This window comes from Hyperolius riggenbachi, chromosome 1 (genome assembly GCF_040937935.1).
Source record: "Hyperolius riggenbachi isolate aHypRig1 chromosome 1, aHypRig1.pri, whole genome shotgun sequence".
Taxonomy (NCBI): domain Eukaryota; kingdom Metazoa; phylum Chordata; class Amphibia; order Anura; family Hyperoliidae; genus Hyperolius; species Hyperolius riggenbachi.
In genome coordinates, this window is record NC_090646.1 from 343882367 (window position 1) to 343900185 (window position 17819).

Sequence of the window (17819 nt, forward strand, 5' to 3'; positions counted from 1 at the left end):
CAAGCTTTTAAAGATCACTAAAGAGAGTGTAAAGGCTGCTTATTGTACAGCTTATCACAAAGGTCACTTTACTAATACGACTACAGGTTTAATTTTACCACCATGGACAGCATTCTTAAAAGAAAAAAAAAAAAGAGCTTTGCAACAGCAGTGCATGTAACATTTTTCATATGAATATGGTTACCTTAACAGTCTGGTCCAAAGAAGAAGTTGCTGCTCTGGATTGAGGACCTCCAGAACCACACTGTACATCTGTGATGGGTAGCGTGTGCTGGGTCCACATGTGTCGGGGCTCAGGACCCCGGGAACCCTCAGCCTGCAAGACACTGAACAACACACTTTCATTAAACACTGTTTTTTTAGGTTAGTCAATTATTTTGACAAAGAAATAATAATGCAAAGCTTATCCGAGTACATATACCCTGGCTTTGTTTCTTGCCTAACAGGACGCAGTTAATAATTTTCATTTGTGCTTTTTGTTAGGAATCCCAACTATTCTCTGATTATTGGATTGCAATATCAAGGTTCTGGAAAGGCACACCTTACCGTGTAAATGTGGGTGCACAGCCTGGATGCAGAAAGCTACATCCATCAAGTACAACGATCCATGATTGGCCAGCACACCGTTGCTAATAATCCAAGATGCTTTTATTCCATCATAAAATGCACAATATGTCAATTGTTTCGGGGCCGCGGAGGGTCCCCTTCATCAGATACAGTGCAGACATAAACGTGATCTGTGATACAAACTCAGTTAAATAACCTGTGACCCATTCCCAGGCATCCAAAGCACCTCCCCCTCAATAGATGACTGGTTACTGTAACATAGTAACACATTTCATGATGACCTTTTTGCTCAGGCGATTGTGAGGTCTATGAAACGTCACATAGGTAGCCGACTGTAAATCTACCACCTGTCAGCTGTTCCTGTACACAGTCTGGGATCTTGCTAGCTATCACTCTGCATGGGCAGTAACGAGGCATCCGCATTGAGTCACATCTGAGTGTGGCCACACTCGGGCGTGGTTCAGTTTCTGGCTGCCGGGTAACTGAACGGAGTGTTAAATCCTCTTGCTGCTTCTGTTTCTGCCCCCAACACAGGAACAGACTGATAAGTTAACTACGTTCCACCCAAATTTGAAATTTGAATAAGCCTTTTTTTTTTATTACTCAGTTTATTAAGATATGTTACAGAGCAATAAAAACTGGATATAGCATAGTAGTAAGGATAACCATACACAGTGTAAGTTATGCATGTTATTAGTAAAGACACGTATGGTAGCAGTAGTAAGTCATAAATTAGCACACATCATATAATAAACCAAGAACCTTTAACAGAAAACATTGGGGTCTAACAAAGGTCGGGTCTCGATTAGCTAAGGGTGATACAATCCAATAATCACGATCCATGATTGGCCGGCACACCGTTGCTAATAATCCAAGATGCTTTTATTCCATCATAAAATGCACAATATGACAATTGTTTCGGGGCCGCGGAGGGTCCCCTTCATCAGATACAGTGCAGACATAAACGTGATCTGTGATACAAACTCAGTTAAATAACCTGTGACCCATTCCCAGGCATCCAAAGCACCTCCCCCTCATAATATGCATGAGAACTGCCCCGAGACTCGCACGATCAGCCTAACGGCTGTGTTTTTCGAGCAGGCGGCGATTGGCGCGAGATTTGGAGTTACAGACTGCAATTATGCAGTCTGTCTCTACTCAGCAGCGAAGTGGGGGACTCTGGATCGCATAGGGGACATATGATGATGCTTATGACAGCGCTGGATATATATCATATATGGGTCAGTAAACATTAATGCAGTGTTCTCCCCAGAGCCTTTTAACTGGGCGGAGCGCCCGGCTGGTGGTCAGTCCCCGCCCGGCTGCTGTGATCACTCCCTGTCAGCAGCGTATTTGCCGTTCTCCACACTCGTCCAGCACAGCACAGTGCTCAGCGGCTGTGGCATTAGAGCTGGCCCGCTGTCACTCTGACACAATCTCCGCCCTCCTCCTCAGCTCCTGATTACAAAGCAAGACCGCGGGAGCTTTGAAGGAGTCGGAGCACTCAGAGAAAGAACTGAGAGAGAACGTGGGCTTGCTGTGTTCCCTCTGATGAGTCACTCACTGATCTGCCTGAGTGAGTAGTGCAGAGAACGGCTCTCCTCCTGTCTTCCCATCATGGCCATGCAGGACATTTCCCAGCACGTGCCCCAGCCTCCCCCCCGATCAGAGGTCACAGCACAGAGAACAGCGTGGAGCAGCGCTCGTTCATGCCGGGGAGAGCAGCAGCAGGGCAGATGGTTATCTGATAGCAGTAATGGTCCCCGAGCAAGGGAATCCTTGTGATGACTGTCAGCTGCGGTCTCTGTGCTACCGAGACAGGTATTAAACAACTTTACAGCCACTACTGCTTCCCTTCCCCCACTGCTCTGCCAGAGACGTTACATGGCTAGCTGTCAGTCTTCCATCAGTCTGCAGACTTCCTGCAGTGTGCTGTGCACTCACAAACATTTTATTTTCTGCATTAGTCTGTCTCCCTCTTTCTCTCTCACACACTTTCTCCCTCTTTTTTTCTTTCCCCTTTCCCAATCCTTTTCACACACACTCTCTCTGTCCCTCAAAGACAATCTATCTTCCTCCCAGACACTCACACCTATTCCTCTTCCCTTCAGTTTGCATTCACTTCTTCTACTCAACCCCCCTCTGTCCTCTATATACTGTATTTCCTGTATACAGTATGTATGTTTGTTTACCAGTGCTTGATTTTTTTTTTTTAAGGGGAGAAGTCACAGCACAAACCCCCAAGCATTTTTATTTTCCTTTGTAGTGCATGCTGTTTAGCCATAGACAAACAACAAGCATGTCTACACTGGGTTTGCTACTGCTATGACAGCCAAAACTATTGTGAGACTTTTTGAATTAGATAACAAAACAGTCTGTGGGGATGTGTGGTTTTGGGCCTAAATTAGTCACCCTGTCTACAGCCCCTTTCTGGTATCAATCCGGCTTTGGCAGCACTTTATCGGATTGCATATCAAAACGGCACCATTCAGTGCAAGATGCCTTTCTCCATTAGCATCACTTAGTAATCCTCTCTCCCTATCGGAAATGCCTAGCATGATTACCTCACCAGGTAACAACCAGCATGCTCCACCTACTCTTCTCCCCAGCATGATCCTCCCTGTCCATTCTCACCTAGTAGTAGCAGACATCACCCTCTTTCCCCACCCATCGTGACCATAATTTCCCACCCGGCTACTTTTTCATGCCACCCGGCTGGAAAAAAATTCTGGGGAGAACACTGATTAATGCCTAACCTGGTGGTGTTTATGAAATAAGCTTGTATTAGTAATAATTTGCATATTATGAGGGGGAAGTGCTTTGGATGCCTGGGAATGGGTCACAGGTTATTTAACTGAGTTTGTATCACAGATCACGTTTATGTCTGCACTGTATCTGATGAAGGGGACCCTCCGCGGCCCCGAAACAATTGTCATATTGTGCATTTTATGATGGAATAAAAGCATCTTGGATTATTAGCAACGGTGTGCCGGCCAATCATGGATCGTGATTATTGGATTGTATAACCCTTAGCTAATTGAGACCCGACCTTTGCTAGACCCCAATGTTTTCTGTTAAAGGTTCTTGGTTTATTATATGATGTGTGCTAATTTATGACTTACTACTGCTACCATACGTGTCTTTACTAATAACATGCATAACTTACACTGTGTATGGTTATCCTTATTACTATGCTATATCCAGTTTTTATTGCTCTGTAACATATCTTAATAAACTGAGTAATTAAAAAAAAAAAAAAGGCTTATTCAAATTTCAAATTTGGGTGGAACGTAGTTAACTTATCAGTCTGTTCCTGTGTTGGGGGCAGAAACAGAAGCAGCAAGAGGATTTAACACGCCGTTCAGTTACCCGGCAGCCAGAAACTGAACCACGCCCGAGTGTGGCCACACTCAGATGTGACTCAATGCGGATGCCTCGTTACTGCCCATGCAGAGTGATAGCTAGCAAGTTCGCAGACTGTGTACAGGAACAGCTGACAGGTGGTAGATTTACAGTCGGCTACCTATGTGACGTTTCATAGACCTCACAATCGCCTGAGCAAAAAGGTCATCATGAAATGTGTTACTATGCTACAGTAACCAGTCAGCTATTCTGTAGCCCGCATATTCCACTTTCAGTCCTGATCTTATCTGCAGCAAGGCTCATTGTAAGCCTTCAGGCACGGTCCTCCCCAAGTCTCCTACCTGTTAATGCACCTAAATTACTGTACACCCATCCTATGGATCTGAGTGAACTCGACTTGCCTAATCTCCATGCTCCCATCAAGTAACTATTCATTACCTTGTACTTATACCGATGCTGCGTGATCTGGTTTGCATGTATTCCTGAATTGTCTTATTGCTGTATGTCACCCCTAAATATTGTCTTTAACCTTAACTAATGTACAGAGCTGCATAATATGTTGGCACTTTATAAATACAATAAATGATCTTTTCCCTGAGCTTGTCCTACCAGCCAGGTCAGCAGATACCTCCACAGCCTTGTAATAACAGACAATGCCACCCTGCTGACCCTAACAACATGGCCTGAAAAGGACAGAAGACAGTGAAGTCTTCCCATGGTCAGATCAAAGGAGTTCCGCTATACATAAATTACAAGCAATAAACAAACATAGGAGGCTGGAGCAATATTCAACATGATGAAAATCCACTGTGGATAAGCTGTAGACATTACTAACCCACCTACTGATATAAATACTGGTGAGTGTAATTTAACAATTATGGACTTCATGACAAACATAAGAAAACAATGTAAATAGATGTATTCAATTAAAATATGGATATCAGATGATCATGCAAGTGCCTATTCCCATAGCAATATATTTTTTTAGAATAAATTACTAATATTAAGGAACATAAACAACAATAAATAATTGGCATACATAAACTGAAATCTTAGAAAAATACTAATATTACTATAACTAATGACCAGGGAGCTATACCAGTATTTGGTTTCTGTATACAGTCATTTGTATGCTTTGATAAAAAGGTATTATTTATGTGATTGTGCAGTTATACCAGCCATCCTTCCAGGCACATGTGTTTGGGAATATTGTAATTGTACTGCTGAATTTAGTATGTGTGACCACAATACAGTAGAATCCCTTTATAGTAAACTCCAAAGGACCGGGGACAGGTAGCTTACAATATCAGAAATGATCATACTCAAGGACATAAAGAAAACCATAGTACTGTAACTTAATTCAGTCAATAATTGGGAGTCATTTTTTCTTTTCAGTGCTTCAGCAAGGGAGCACAGACAGTATCTAAGCTAGACGACAATGCTCAGTGCTCAATATGCAGGGATTTGCATGCAATAATCACGCAACAGCTTTCACAAGAAGCATAGGTCTCACCAGTTAATGCAGTTACAGTACTGATAGTGTGCTCCTCTGTCCACATTTCTGTGCAGCCTGAATGATAGTGTAGAATTGCAGCCATGCACAAGACAGTCACAAATGATAGGCAATTCCCTTCGTAATCAGGCAGCAGCTTACACAGAAAGCATAGGTCTCACAACAATAGATGCAGCTAGCAGTCTTTAGACCAGGTGTCACCAAACTTTTTTGGTCAAGGGCAGGGTCAACATACTTTAGACTGCTGGGGGGACGGAACATACATAAAATGATGTTGAAATACTTTACATTGAATATAGGTATTGATTTCCCCCAATCTTGCCCAGAGGAAAACTCCCCCCAGCATTCAGTCATGCAGCGCCCAAAGAACGTCTTTGTGCACCAGACAGTGAAGCATACCCAGGTGACAACCTGCCGGCGTCCAGTTGGACAGCAGTGTCACCTGATGCAGAGTTGGATAAGAAGCCAGCGAATTACTGCTCGTTGGCTTCTACAGTATGTGGATGGGTGGTGCCAGGGCTGCTATTATTCTATATGTGGGCTGCCAATATTTAAAGATGCAGTGGCCCACATCTATAAGTTATTCATTTTGTGTTTGGGGGCCAGTAAAAATGCCTTAGGGGTCCACATTCGGCCCGCAGGTCTTAGTTTGAGGACAACTACTTTAGACAATACACCAGGCGGTGCTTTTGAGGTCAAGCACGCAGACAAAGTAACATGCAGATAGAGAGCAGGCTACAAGTCGCTGCCAGTCCACGCCACCGCCCACAGCTCATGCATCTACGACTTTCCACTATAGCTGAATACAGAATACCACAGGGATCAAAAAACAGGTTTACTACAGTGAAGTTCTATTATATCTTCCTCAAAAATTCCTGCAATTCTACTTTAAAGGCGTTTGTAACATGTGTACCTAGTAAATTGAACACATCACATTGGATAGAGGTGGATTGACTTTTACAAAAATATGCACAATTTAAAACAGAAACCAAGTATTTTGACACGCTAGTTGTCAATTTCAAGTAAAGCTCAAAAATGCTTACGTGAAAAGGTTCCACACTAGGACTAAGCTATCTTTAGCTCCAGAAGCAAAATGGCTGCTGTCATCTGTGAAAGTAAGGCAAGTAAGATCTTGATAGTGACTGTTAAGAATGGCAAGGAGGTGCCCTGTGCAAACCTGGAAAATGGGTTGGATACACAAGCAAGAAATAACTGGGTTACACTGTATATCAGGAAAAACTGAAAAATGATACCTCAAAAAACAAACAAACTAAAAAAAAAAACGGCCACACATATGAATGTGTTTTTTTATGATCTATACTTGATTGTTTATCACTCCTGGACTGAACAAGTACTTTACACAGGACAACTTAGATTTTAAAAATATCCTATTGGTATTTGATTATTCAGTTATCAGATAATTAAGCAATGGTCTTGAGATCTAATTGGTCATGTACAAAGTTCCAGTTCTGTCAATTGTAATTTCACTTCATGTGCAGCAAGAAAAAAACGTCTTAAAGAAAATCTATAACGAAAAAAACTCCCCTCGGGTGGGGGAAGCCTCCGAATCCTATTGAGGCTTCCCACGTCCTCATCGGCCCCGCGGCGGCGTAAATATTTACCTTTTGGCTCCAGCGCAGGCGCAGTATCCGTTCCTTCCCACGGAGATAGGCGGAAATAGCCTATCTCCGTCGGACCACTCTACTGCGCAGGCGCAAGTCTCCTGCGCAGTAGAGCGGACCCGACGGAGATCGGCTATTTCCGCCTATCTCCGTCAGAAGAGCCGCAACAGCGCCCCTGCTGGAGTCTGGAAAGGTAAATATTGAACAGGATGTCGGGTCTGTCGGGCCGCTGTTCGGAAGGCTGCAGCGAGACCCCCGTGGGACAGAGGAAGACGGGGGAAGCCTCATTAGGATCCGGTGGCTTCCCTCTCCCTAGGTGAGTACCCCCCAGGGGACGTTTTTGAATTTACAGTGTCTCTAAGTCAAACTTTCAGCTTACCTCTCCCCCAAAGACATAACTACCTCTCACTGAGAGGAACAGAGGGAGATTGAGCAGCAGGCCAGCTGAACGTCTTCCCTCCCTCAGCACATTTCAGAAGCCACCACAAGTCCAAAATGCTATGTTATATGCATAGTGACACCTTCACTGATGAAAAGGGGCGATTATAGTTTCCGCACCTCCCACCCTACCTCCACTCCAACAGCGACAAGATGAGGCAAGTGTTGAGCTATAGAAAATTAAATTTTGCTGAAAAAGTTCTCTTCTTAACTGACTGAGCACCTTAAAGTTTAAAGTGAACCAGATATGAAAATAAACTAATGAGATAAACAATTGGATCTGTCCTATTCCTAAAAATGACTCTTTTAGATATCTCAAGGTTTTATTTTATGTATAAACATTTACAAAACCGATGTAATGTTTCATAGTCTGCTCAATTGCAGTGTCACAAGAGTCCCAGAGTGAAAATGCATGAACTATTGACTTTTTTATATTTTCCTCTCAGAAGCCCAAGTGTCTGCTTATGAAAGTCTTGACTGGAGAAAAACTGTCAGTTACATGGCCAATTATAAAATCCTTTAGGCATGGAAAAAAGAAAAGGAGCACAGCATAAGTGTCTGTATGCTTGCCACTGTATATACACGTCTAATCTCACCATGTCATATGTCATCTCTGGTACACTTTAAGCCTGATCTACAAGCACAGGCACTTTCTCAACCAGGGTTCCCTGGAACCCCAGGGTTCCTTGAAGACTCTGCAGGGGTTCCTTGGCATTTTACCCCATCGTGGGGGAAGTATAATACAGCACACCATAATAGGTGGTACTGTAACAAGAAGCACTAAATTGGGGGGTCAGGAGACAGTATAATGAGTGGCAGTGTAATAGGAGATAGTGAAATTAGCAGCCTAACCTACTTAAAGACCATGCCTCCTGAAAAATAAAATGTAGGGGTTCCCCGAGACCAAAAAATTGTTTGCAGGGGTTCCTTGAGATCCAAAAGTTATTTACAGGGTTCCTCCATGGTAAAAAGGTTGAGAAAGGCTGATAGATGCACAGATTGTAGAACTGTTTAATGGCGTAAAAATTAAGAGTTTGAATTACTCCTTTTCATTTCAGTTACTACAAGTAACCTTGTAGTGTGTGGGATATGAAGGCTGCCATATTTATTTTTAAAGCAGACCTGAACTCAGAACTTCCTCTCTGCTCTAAAATATAAGCAACAGCAATATCATTTAAAGGGGAACTGAAGTAAGAGGTATACGGAGGCTGCCATATTTATTTCCTTTTAATCAATACCAGTTGCCTGGCAGCCCTGCTGGCCTATTTCTCTGCAGTAGTATCTGAATAACACCAGAAACCAGCATGCAGCTAGTCTTGTCAGATCTGACTTTAAATTCTGAAACACCTGATCTGCTGCATGCTTGTTCAGGGGCTATGGCTAATAGTATTAGAGACAGATGATCAGCAGGGCTGCCAGGCAACTGGTATTGATTAAAAGGAAATAAATATGGCAGCCTCCGTATACCTCTTACTTCAGTTCCCCTTTAAAAAAAAATAAAAAATTTGTTAATGCCGATACAAATCCTGCAATAAATCTGCAGTGTGTAGTTCTTGCTTACATGGAAGCAGACATAGGGTTAACATTTCGTGTTTACAAATTAGCTGCTCTACCGAGATTCCTGAACTGACAAAGGTGAGAGATCAAATTACACTAGTGATTAGTGAAAAATGAGGGGGAATTAGACAAGCTAAACTCTCTAAATACATTTTTTACAGACTTATTCAGTGTAGCCAGCTGCCTATGAGTTTTTCAGACCAAGTAGTGAAAAATTAATGAAATACAAAAAAGAAAATGTTTCAGTAGACTCCTTACCTAGCAAATTACAATATAGTCCCCATGATGTACATATTATCTACCACTGAAATAGTTTGATTTCAAAAAGTAGTTAATTCTAACGTTGTTGGGAGGACAGCACCCTCTCAAACTGCTAGGTTTCAGATTGTAGTAAGATCGGTTGTTGTAAGTTACGCCCACATTGTTTGGCCAATCAGAACACTTTGTGCTGTAAGAGAATTGATGATCGGAGAACTGTTCCCTATGAGGTTTCCTGCTGGGTCCCCTAGACTAGCAGCACAAAAATAAATCAAATGACCCCCCCAAGCCACCATTTACACTTAATCAGTTAGTACGCGTTTGTTTTCCTTCTCCATAGCAGTGCATTATGACAAAAGAGAACCACCAGACTAAAAAACTACTCAGCAGCACTGAAAAGGCTTGGTTAACAGTTTCACAACATCAAAAATTGGTTTCTTACCCACATCTAATTTTTAGCTGCACAGAAGCTAAGCTCCGCCCCATCAAAGAAATCTGCCTGGGCATTTTCCCCTGATGCTGTGCAAAGCATGATGGGATTTCTGATGTTGTTGTTCTCCTTCTGCTGTTTTGGTGCAAATTTGTTTTTATTTTGAATTTGAGATTTGAAGCCTAGTGCGCAGCTGGGAGGGGTGATTAGGACAGTTGGAACTGTGTCTCATGCTTCCTGTCACCTCCTTTCAACCAAAAAGATGGCTGCCCCCATGAAATCAAAAACATTTGCCTGTTCTTTTAAATCAGGGTGGGTAAGAGATTATATTACCTATCTATTTTAATTACCGTAACTAGTGTAACTTAATGACAGTATGTTTGTTTAGGCTGAAGTTCCTCTTTAAATCTTTCACGCGTATAGTGTGAACTGAGCCATTGAAAAACATGGGCATTACTTTGAAAATCAGTTGTCTTTTCAGTTTTAACTGAGGGCAACTGATTAAGTGTAAATGGGGCCTCAGGGAGGTTTGTAAAATGATGTGTTGGGTGTTGGGGCGAGGGGCAGAAGCATATATAGCTGCTCTCTAGCCCCATGTCTATACGCACGCCTTTATCTTGCTTCTTCCTGTGCCACAGAAGAAGAAGTTCCATTTAATGGTAATTTCCCAGCATGCATTGGAAATGCAGACGTACATCATCACAGGTAGAAACAAGTTAGAGCGCATGTGGAGATGTGGCTAGAGAAGGTAAGAATGTTCGCCACCACCCAAAACACACATTTATAAACCTCCCTTCGGGTCCTTTTACACTTAAAGAGAACCTGAACTGAAAATTAAAAATCAAAATAAACATACACACATCATACTTACCTCCTGTGTAGTCCCCTCATCAATCCCTTTCTCCTCTCCTGCGTCCTTTTTGTCCACTGTGATCAATGGAATTCTCTGTCCTCCGTATTGAAAATGGCCATTACCGCATAACAGCTTCCTGGTCAGCACACTGTTAAACTGTAATATCACCCACTTGAGCCATAGGGAAACATGGACATTACCTTGCACATTCAGTTGTAACTGTCAGCAACTGGTGTATTTCAGTTCTGACAAAATATTGTCAGAACTGGAAGGGATCACCGTAAGAAGAAAATGGTGAGCTTCTGAGAGGAACTTTTCAGCGCTGCTAGCTTTGGGCGCAGCCAGCGCCGCCATAGACTGTAATGGGAATCAGTCTATAGCGGCGCTCAGTGAGGAAGGTCGGCTCCGTCAGAAGACGGAGCCGAAGTTGTTTAAAAAACACAATAATTCGGCCTCCAGCAATCGCTGGAAGCCGAATTATTTCATTCCCCCACTATCCATGTCGGCCTGGAGGGGGAATAGTAATTAAAACGCCCCGGACTTGTGCAGAAGCAGGACCAGCCATTTAACAGCTGGATCCTGCGCCCAAGTCTACCAGCGTCGTATTCAAATGTACGCACTGACGGTGAGGTAAGTAGTGGTAAGCGCTCTTGCTTTGCAACGATGGGTCCCCGGTTCGAATCCCAGCCAGGTCAACATCTGCAAGGAGTTTGTATGATCTCCCCGAGCCCTCCGGTTTCCTCCCACATCCCCAAAACATACAGATACGTTAATTGGCTTCCCCCTAAATTGGCCATAGACTATGATACATACATAGACATGACTATGGTAGGGACTAGATTGTGAGCCCTTCTGAGGGACAGTTAAGGTAGCCATACACTGGTCGATTTGCCATTAGATCGACCAGCTGACAGATCCCTATCTGATCGAATCTGATCAGAGAGGGATCGTATGGCTGCCTTTACTGCAAACAGATTGTGAATCGATTTCAGCCTGAAACCGATCACAATCTGTGGAGCCGCCGCTGCCGCCCGTCCCCCCCCCCCCCCCCATACATTACCTGACGCTGGCTCCCGGGCATCTTCTCCACGCTGCACCCGCTCCATCCCGGCGCTTCCTGTGTCACTCCGTGAACAGGAAGTTCAAATAGAGCGCCCTCTATTTGAACTTCCTGGTCACCGCCGGGATGGAGCGGGTGCAGCGCTGAGAAGATGCGGAGAAGACGCCCGGGAGCCAGCGTCAGGTAATGTATACCTGATCAGATCGGCCGCCGCTAGCGACGCGCTCCCTACCCGCAGGCGATCGAGGGTAATTTCCCGCACGGCGCGATCGACGGACCGATCCGATTTCGGGAGGAAATCGGATCGGCGGGTGCGTTTAGCGCGAACGATTGGCAGCAGATTCGATCCCAGGATCGAATCTGCTCTCGAAACGGCCGCGAATCGGGCCAGTGTATTGCCACCTTAAGTGACAAGACAATATACTCTGTACATCGCTGCATAACATGTCAGCGCTATATAAACACTTGAATAAATAAATATTCATTTGCAGGTACATCATTTGTTCATTTTAAATAATTTTACTCAGTTCAGGTTCCCTTTTAATCAGTTGCTCTCAATTCAAAGTAATGCCCATGTTCTCCTATGGCACCTTTTGCACTTACTGCGTTTTTAACTGAAATCTTCTTCCCAATGCACTGCTATGGAAAAAGGTGTACCAACACGTGTTAACGCATAACAACTGATAAGTGTAAATGGGGCCTTGGGTTTGATTTTTTTTTTTTATTATGGTGCTCTACTCCGTTCAAACAATAATTAGTCCATTTTACCTCCCACAGGTAGATACTCTCCGCAATACCAGCCACCAAATACAGTCCATTGGGAGACACAGCTAGACAGGTCACTGATCCCGTACAAACAATTTTCTGCTGCAGCTGGTCCTATAAGGGAGTATAAAATATATGAACGTCAGTTGGAATACATTAGGTAAACCTATTGCCAATTTATAATGACGTAGTTTATATATAAAACTATACAACTGAGGTGTACTGAAATGATGGGGCTGCGATAGCTTTCTTGCCTTTCTTTGGAGCTCCCAAACATTGATGTAGTTCTTTCCTAGCTGCCCTCCGATGAGGTATTGACCACCGAGCAACGCCAAAGCGCGAGGTGTGCTGTTACCTCCACGGTAAGTGAGCAACACGGAGCCCGTTTGAGGATCCCATACTGAACAATTAGCCACTTGTCCAGAAGCATCGGTACTCAACACGAGCTCTAAGGGCGCCGCCATGTTTGCCCGGCAAACGGATCACGTGTTGTACAAGGCGGTCGCTCCGAGCTCACGTCACGATGCGCCGTTCATTCATTCATTGTTTGCCTGCCTTTACTTGGCCACTGGGTGGTGACCGTGTTCTGTGCGCTCACAAGGGCGTTCTTTGTTATTCTCAGGTCCCGTAATAGAATTTTACAGTCCGCATCTTTTCAATGATTCGGATGATTCGAATCGGATCATTGAAAAGATCCGGATCTTTGATCCGAATCTCGAATCATTTTACTAGGGAAGCATTCGGGGGTGAAATGACCTGCAGGACAGGACTTTCCCTGCAGTGGACAGAGAAGAGGGGGTGGACAGACAGAGAAGGGGAGAAGATAGACAGAGAAGGGAGGAGGTGGACGAAGAGGGGTGAGCAGAGAGCAGGAATGTTTTTTTGCACACATTACCCACATGTTGCAATCGTATGCTTTAAATTTATTTCACCTATATGTGCATCTGTATACTTTGAATGCAAACGTCTCACAGTGAAAGAAAGCATTCCCCAATGTGTCCTTTTCTCGAACACTCAGCATTCTAACAGAAAATCTAATAGAAAATCTAACAGAAAATTGTATGTTGTATTCCCAGCATAACTCTGCTGCCAGCAATCGCTGGAGTTACATCTTTCCCTACTATCCATGGCGGCCTGGAGGGGGAATAGTAATTAACGCCACCTAGCAATTGCACCCGGCTAATTGAAAAGTACCTAAAGCTCTTTTACTGTATTATAAAACATTGCCCCTCTCTCCACTTTTGACCCTCTGCACCCAGCTAGCTCACCCTGTAGTGACTTCTGGAAGAAGCTGTAGCCATGTTCAGTACCAACTCTTTATTTATTAAGAAAGATAGAAAAATGCGTTGGTGTGATTATAATTGTACTCCGTGAGGTGTAGTTGGTGCCTTGGTGGTATGGAAGAACATCCCAAATCTGTAAGGACTAGTTCACACTTGGAACGCAAATTGCAATCGCCCAGTGATTTTGCGGAATAGGATTTTCCTGCAATTTCTGATCAGGAGAATGAAAGTCGCATCGCGATCGGCAAAATGCAGCACGTTTGTGATTCATACTAATCACAAATGCTGCGGTAAGAATGATCCCATAGAGATAGATTAGTCACAGCGCTTTGCTGATCAAAAAGCTCCCCAGAATCGCCCCCAGTGCACTACTGCGCAAGCATTGGTCGGGCTGCATGCATCCTACAGCGCCTTGCCGGGAGCGCACTGCACATTCGTGTCATGTCACTACGTCATGCACATGATGTCATGCACAATGCGCTCCCGGGCACGAGTGCGCACTGTAGGATGCGCACAGCCCGGCCAGTGCAATAGTACCCGACTCTGGCAACGGAAGAGGCTGCCGGACGGGCATTTAGGTTGACTGTGGGGGCAGAGAGAAGAACGGGTGAGAGGTAGGCATCAGGACAGGTAACAGTATATGCCTGTTCCCCTGTTTCTCTAGCTTGATTCACATCTGGTATCCTTCAGTGATTGTGTTCATAAGTAAATTGCACATACGGGTACAGAAGTGGAGGGGAGGATGTGGTGGGTGCCTGACACTGAAAGCTTTCGTATAGCGATTTTTTAAATTATCATTTAAATAAACTTTATTATACTTACTGGGTGTCGGCTTCCGTTCGTAGCCCCGCCCCATAAAATGATTTTGTAATAGGTGCTTCTAGGGGCAGGGCTATGGACGGAAGCTGGAAGTACGTACCCAAAATGTATCACCCAAAGAAAGCCTAAATGATGGCGAAAAAAAACCAAGATATAGATAATTTCAGTGTGATAAGTAGTGATAAAGTTATTGTCGAATGAATGGGAGGTGAAAGTTGCTCGGATGCATAAGGTGAAACAACACTGTAGGCTGAAGTGGTTAATGATACAATCTTGATTGTACAATGTTATTAAAGTACAATCACTTACTAAATTATCCGTTTTAATTACATTCACTCAGTTTACCCTTCTACTACATATATTTTGTAAGATTGTACAAGCAAAACTATGTATGATTAAATGGGACAGTAATGTAGTTAATAGCTTGGCAGAAAAGGGGAAAAATGAAGACTGTGGCATAGGTGGTGGTTTTTTTTTTCTTATCTCTAATGCTAGGTACACACAATGCAATTTTTTGACAGTTTTACTGTCAGATAGATTATTTACAACATGTCCGATCTGAATTCTGATCAATTTTTTGATCGATTTTTCATTCACTTCTATAAAAAAATCATTCGAAAAATCGACCGGACGTCTGATTGGACATATTGGAAATAATTGATCTGACAGTAAATATCTCAGAAAATTGTATTGTGTGTACCTTGCATAATTCCCATTTTTTTTGAACAGGGAGTTGTTTTTGCTAATGGAAAGGCGTTAATAGAATGGCTAGATTAAAGCATTTGAGCTGGAAATAATGAGAGGTTTAAAGTGAACCCCAGGTGAGAGTGATATGGAGGCCTCTATATTTATTTCCTTTTAAACAATACCAGTTGCCTGGCAGCCATGCTGATCTATTTGGCTGCAGTAGTGTCTGAATTACACCTTGAAACAAGCATGCAGCTAATCTTGTCAATTCTTACAATATTGTAAGAAACACGTGCTGCATGTGCTTGTTCAGGGTGTATAGTTGAAAGTATTAGAGGCAGAGGATCAGCAGGATAGCCGGCAACTGATATTGCTTAAACGGAAATAAATATGGCAGCCTCCATATCACTCATATCTCAGGTTCCCTTTAGGTCATCCTGACGTCATGTGCAGAGTGCTCTCGGCTGTGGTTGCGGGCAGCTGGGCCAGTGCAGGCGCTGTGATGCCCGACCCAGGTGGGCCGAAAGAGAGTGCCGGAGGGGCATCCACCCGCCGGGAGACTTGGGCGCAGGACACAGCCGGTATATGGCTTATCCTGCTGTTGCACAAGGCCAGGCAGCGTTAATTACTATTCCCCCTCTAGGTCCACGTGGATTGTGGGGAATTATGTAATTCGGCTTCCAGCTATTGCTGGCGACCGAATTACAGTGTTTTAAAAGTAACTTTAGCTCCGTCTTCTGACGGCCCAGAAGTTGCTGACTGTGCACCACTATAGCCGCAAGTCTTCTGCGCTGCATTTGCAGTGTTCGACTGGAGGGTATTTAGAGGCAGTGGAGGGGCAGAATGGAGAACGGGGGGGGGGGGGGGGGGGGCAATGAGCATCAGGGCAGTTCACCATACATGCCTTCTCTCCCCGTTTTTTTCATGTTGATTTCAGCTCTGGTAAAGTGAGCCTAAATTAAAATTAAAAAAAAGTTGAAACTACTTGTAGCTTCTACCAGTCCCCTGCGCCGCCCTGTGCCCGCGCCATCACAAAGCATCCTACTTTAGTTTTGATGCGTGGCCTAGGTCCGTGCAGCTCCTGACCGTGCTCCCGTGTACGGAAGCACTCTGCGCATGCGCAGTATGCAAAAATCTCCACTGTGTATGCACAGAGAACTCCCAGCGATGGGAGCTTGATTCAGGACCTGCGTTGCTGCGCATGCGCAGTTATCGTTGACTCGTCAGTCGGCCAGCTGGAAGCGGGTTCGCTGGAGAAGGACTGGAGGATCGCTTAGTGACAGTGAGGGCACAGGATGTCTGCAGGGGGCTGGTAGAAGCCCCAGGTAAGTTAAACTTTTTTTTTAAGTAATTTTAAGATATTTTGAAGTGTGTTCCAGTGACATATGTCAGAGCAACGGATTGTGTCTCCGGCAAGCCATTCCATTGCTGCAAGGGAGTGCATGAGTGTCATTCATCAAAAAAATGTTAGCACATCTGCTGCATGACCTTACCACTTTTGCTTTTGGCTACTAAACCCAGAGTGGTGGACGCCCATCCTCAGGAACCTTTTTCTTGCATTTTAACAGTTCCTTCCAACTCTAGAAAGAGTTCTTTTGTTACACCACTATTACTACATGCTGACACATACACCTGATAAGGTATTTGGTTCTATGCATATTGGTAACAACTGTAGGATGACCTTCTTGTGTGGTTACAGGTGTCAAACTTAAGGCCCGCGGGCTGATTGCGGCCCTCCTTGCCATTTTATGCGGTCCTCAAGAGCTTCAAATGTGCATCATTGTAAGCAGTAAATGAATGGCAGGACACTGACTTCCCATCCAGAGGAGCACACCAGTGACAGAGTTTCTGGTTGAAACATTGTCAGTTTGAGCCGGGGAGGAGCAACAACCCATGGGGTCCCCTCCTGGGATCCAAACATCCTGTGTGGCTGGTAAAACACATACACACCTTTCCCCCAACACCCTCTCTCCACATTGCTGAGTAGCACAGCAGAGTAGTGTAATATTTACCTGCTCCAGCACAGCCTTGGCTCTCTTCTTTTCTTCTCAGCAGCTGCACATTTTATGCTTCCATACTTGCAGCTTCCGATCATGTGATATGCATTCAAGAGCTAGCGGTATGCAGCATAGAGCACAGGCCTGGGGTGTAACTACAGGGGAGCAGCCCCTACAATCACAGGGAGGCTCAAAGCTGTAAGGAAGCCCAACTACTACTTCAGTCCCTCCCATTAAGGGGTCCATCCTTCAGATCAGGTGTTTTTGTGGCTAAACTTGTTATGGGTGTGAAGCTTATGATGGCTACACTTGTTTTATGACCCTTGCAACATTGAACCCCAGGCATTGAGGGTTACCAGGAGTAGGTAAGGGAAAGGGAGTGAACATTGAGGGGCTCCATCACATGTTTCTAGTTATGCCCTGGCACAGGCTTTCAGAAAGATCAGAGGAGCTCCAAAGCAGCACTGGCAGGTAAATATTAAACTGCTACACTGTGTTACTCTGCAGAAGGAGGAGACCCCCCCTCCCCCAGTCACTATAGTTACGCCATTTAATTTGAGACAGTAAATGTTACATCATAATAATTTGGCCCGCAGCTTTGACTTTG

General features: G+C 44.2%; 1 protein-coding gene across 1 annotated transcript in view; it reads right to left on the reverse strand.

The window, feature by feature from the left end:
- The window catches only part of WDR18 (WD repeat domain 18), a 38661-nt gene extending 25607 nt beyond the window's left edge, over positions 1–13054 (reverse strand). The window contains exons 1-4 of the mRNA XM_068271228.1: positions 12681–13054; positions 12430–12540; positions 6487–6620; positions 185–326 (exon numbers count right to left, since the gene is read on the reverse strand). Of these exons, the coding sequence (XP_068127329.1) occupies positions 185–326; positions 6487–6620; positions 12430–12540; positions 12681–12890 (597 nt within the window). The 5' untranslated portion in view covers positions 12891–13054. The remainder of the gene's footprint in view (positions 1–184; positions 327–6486; positions 6621–12429; positions 12541–12680) is intronic.
- Between the last annotated feature and the right edge of the window lie 4765 nt (positions 13055–17819).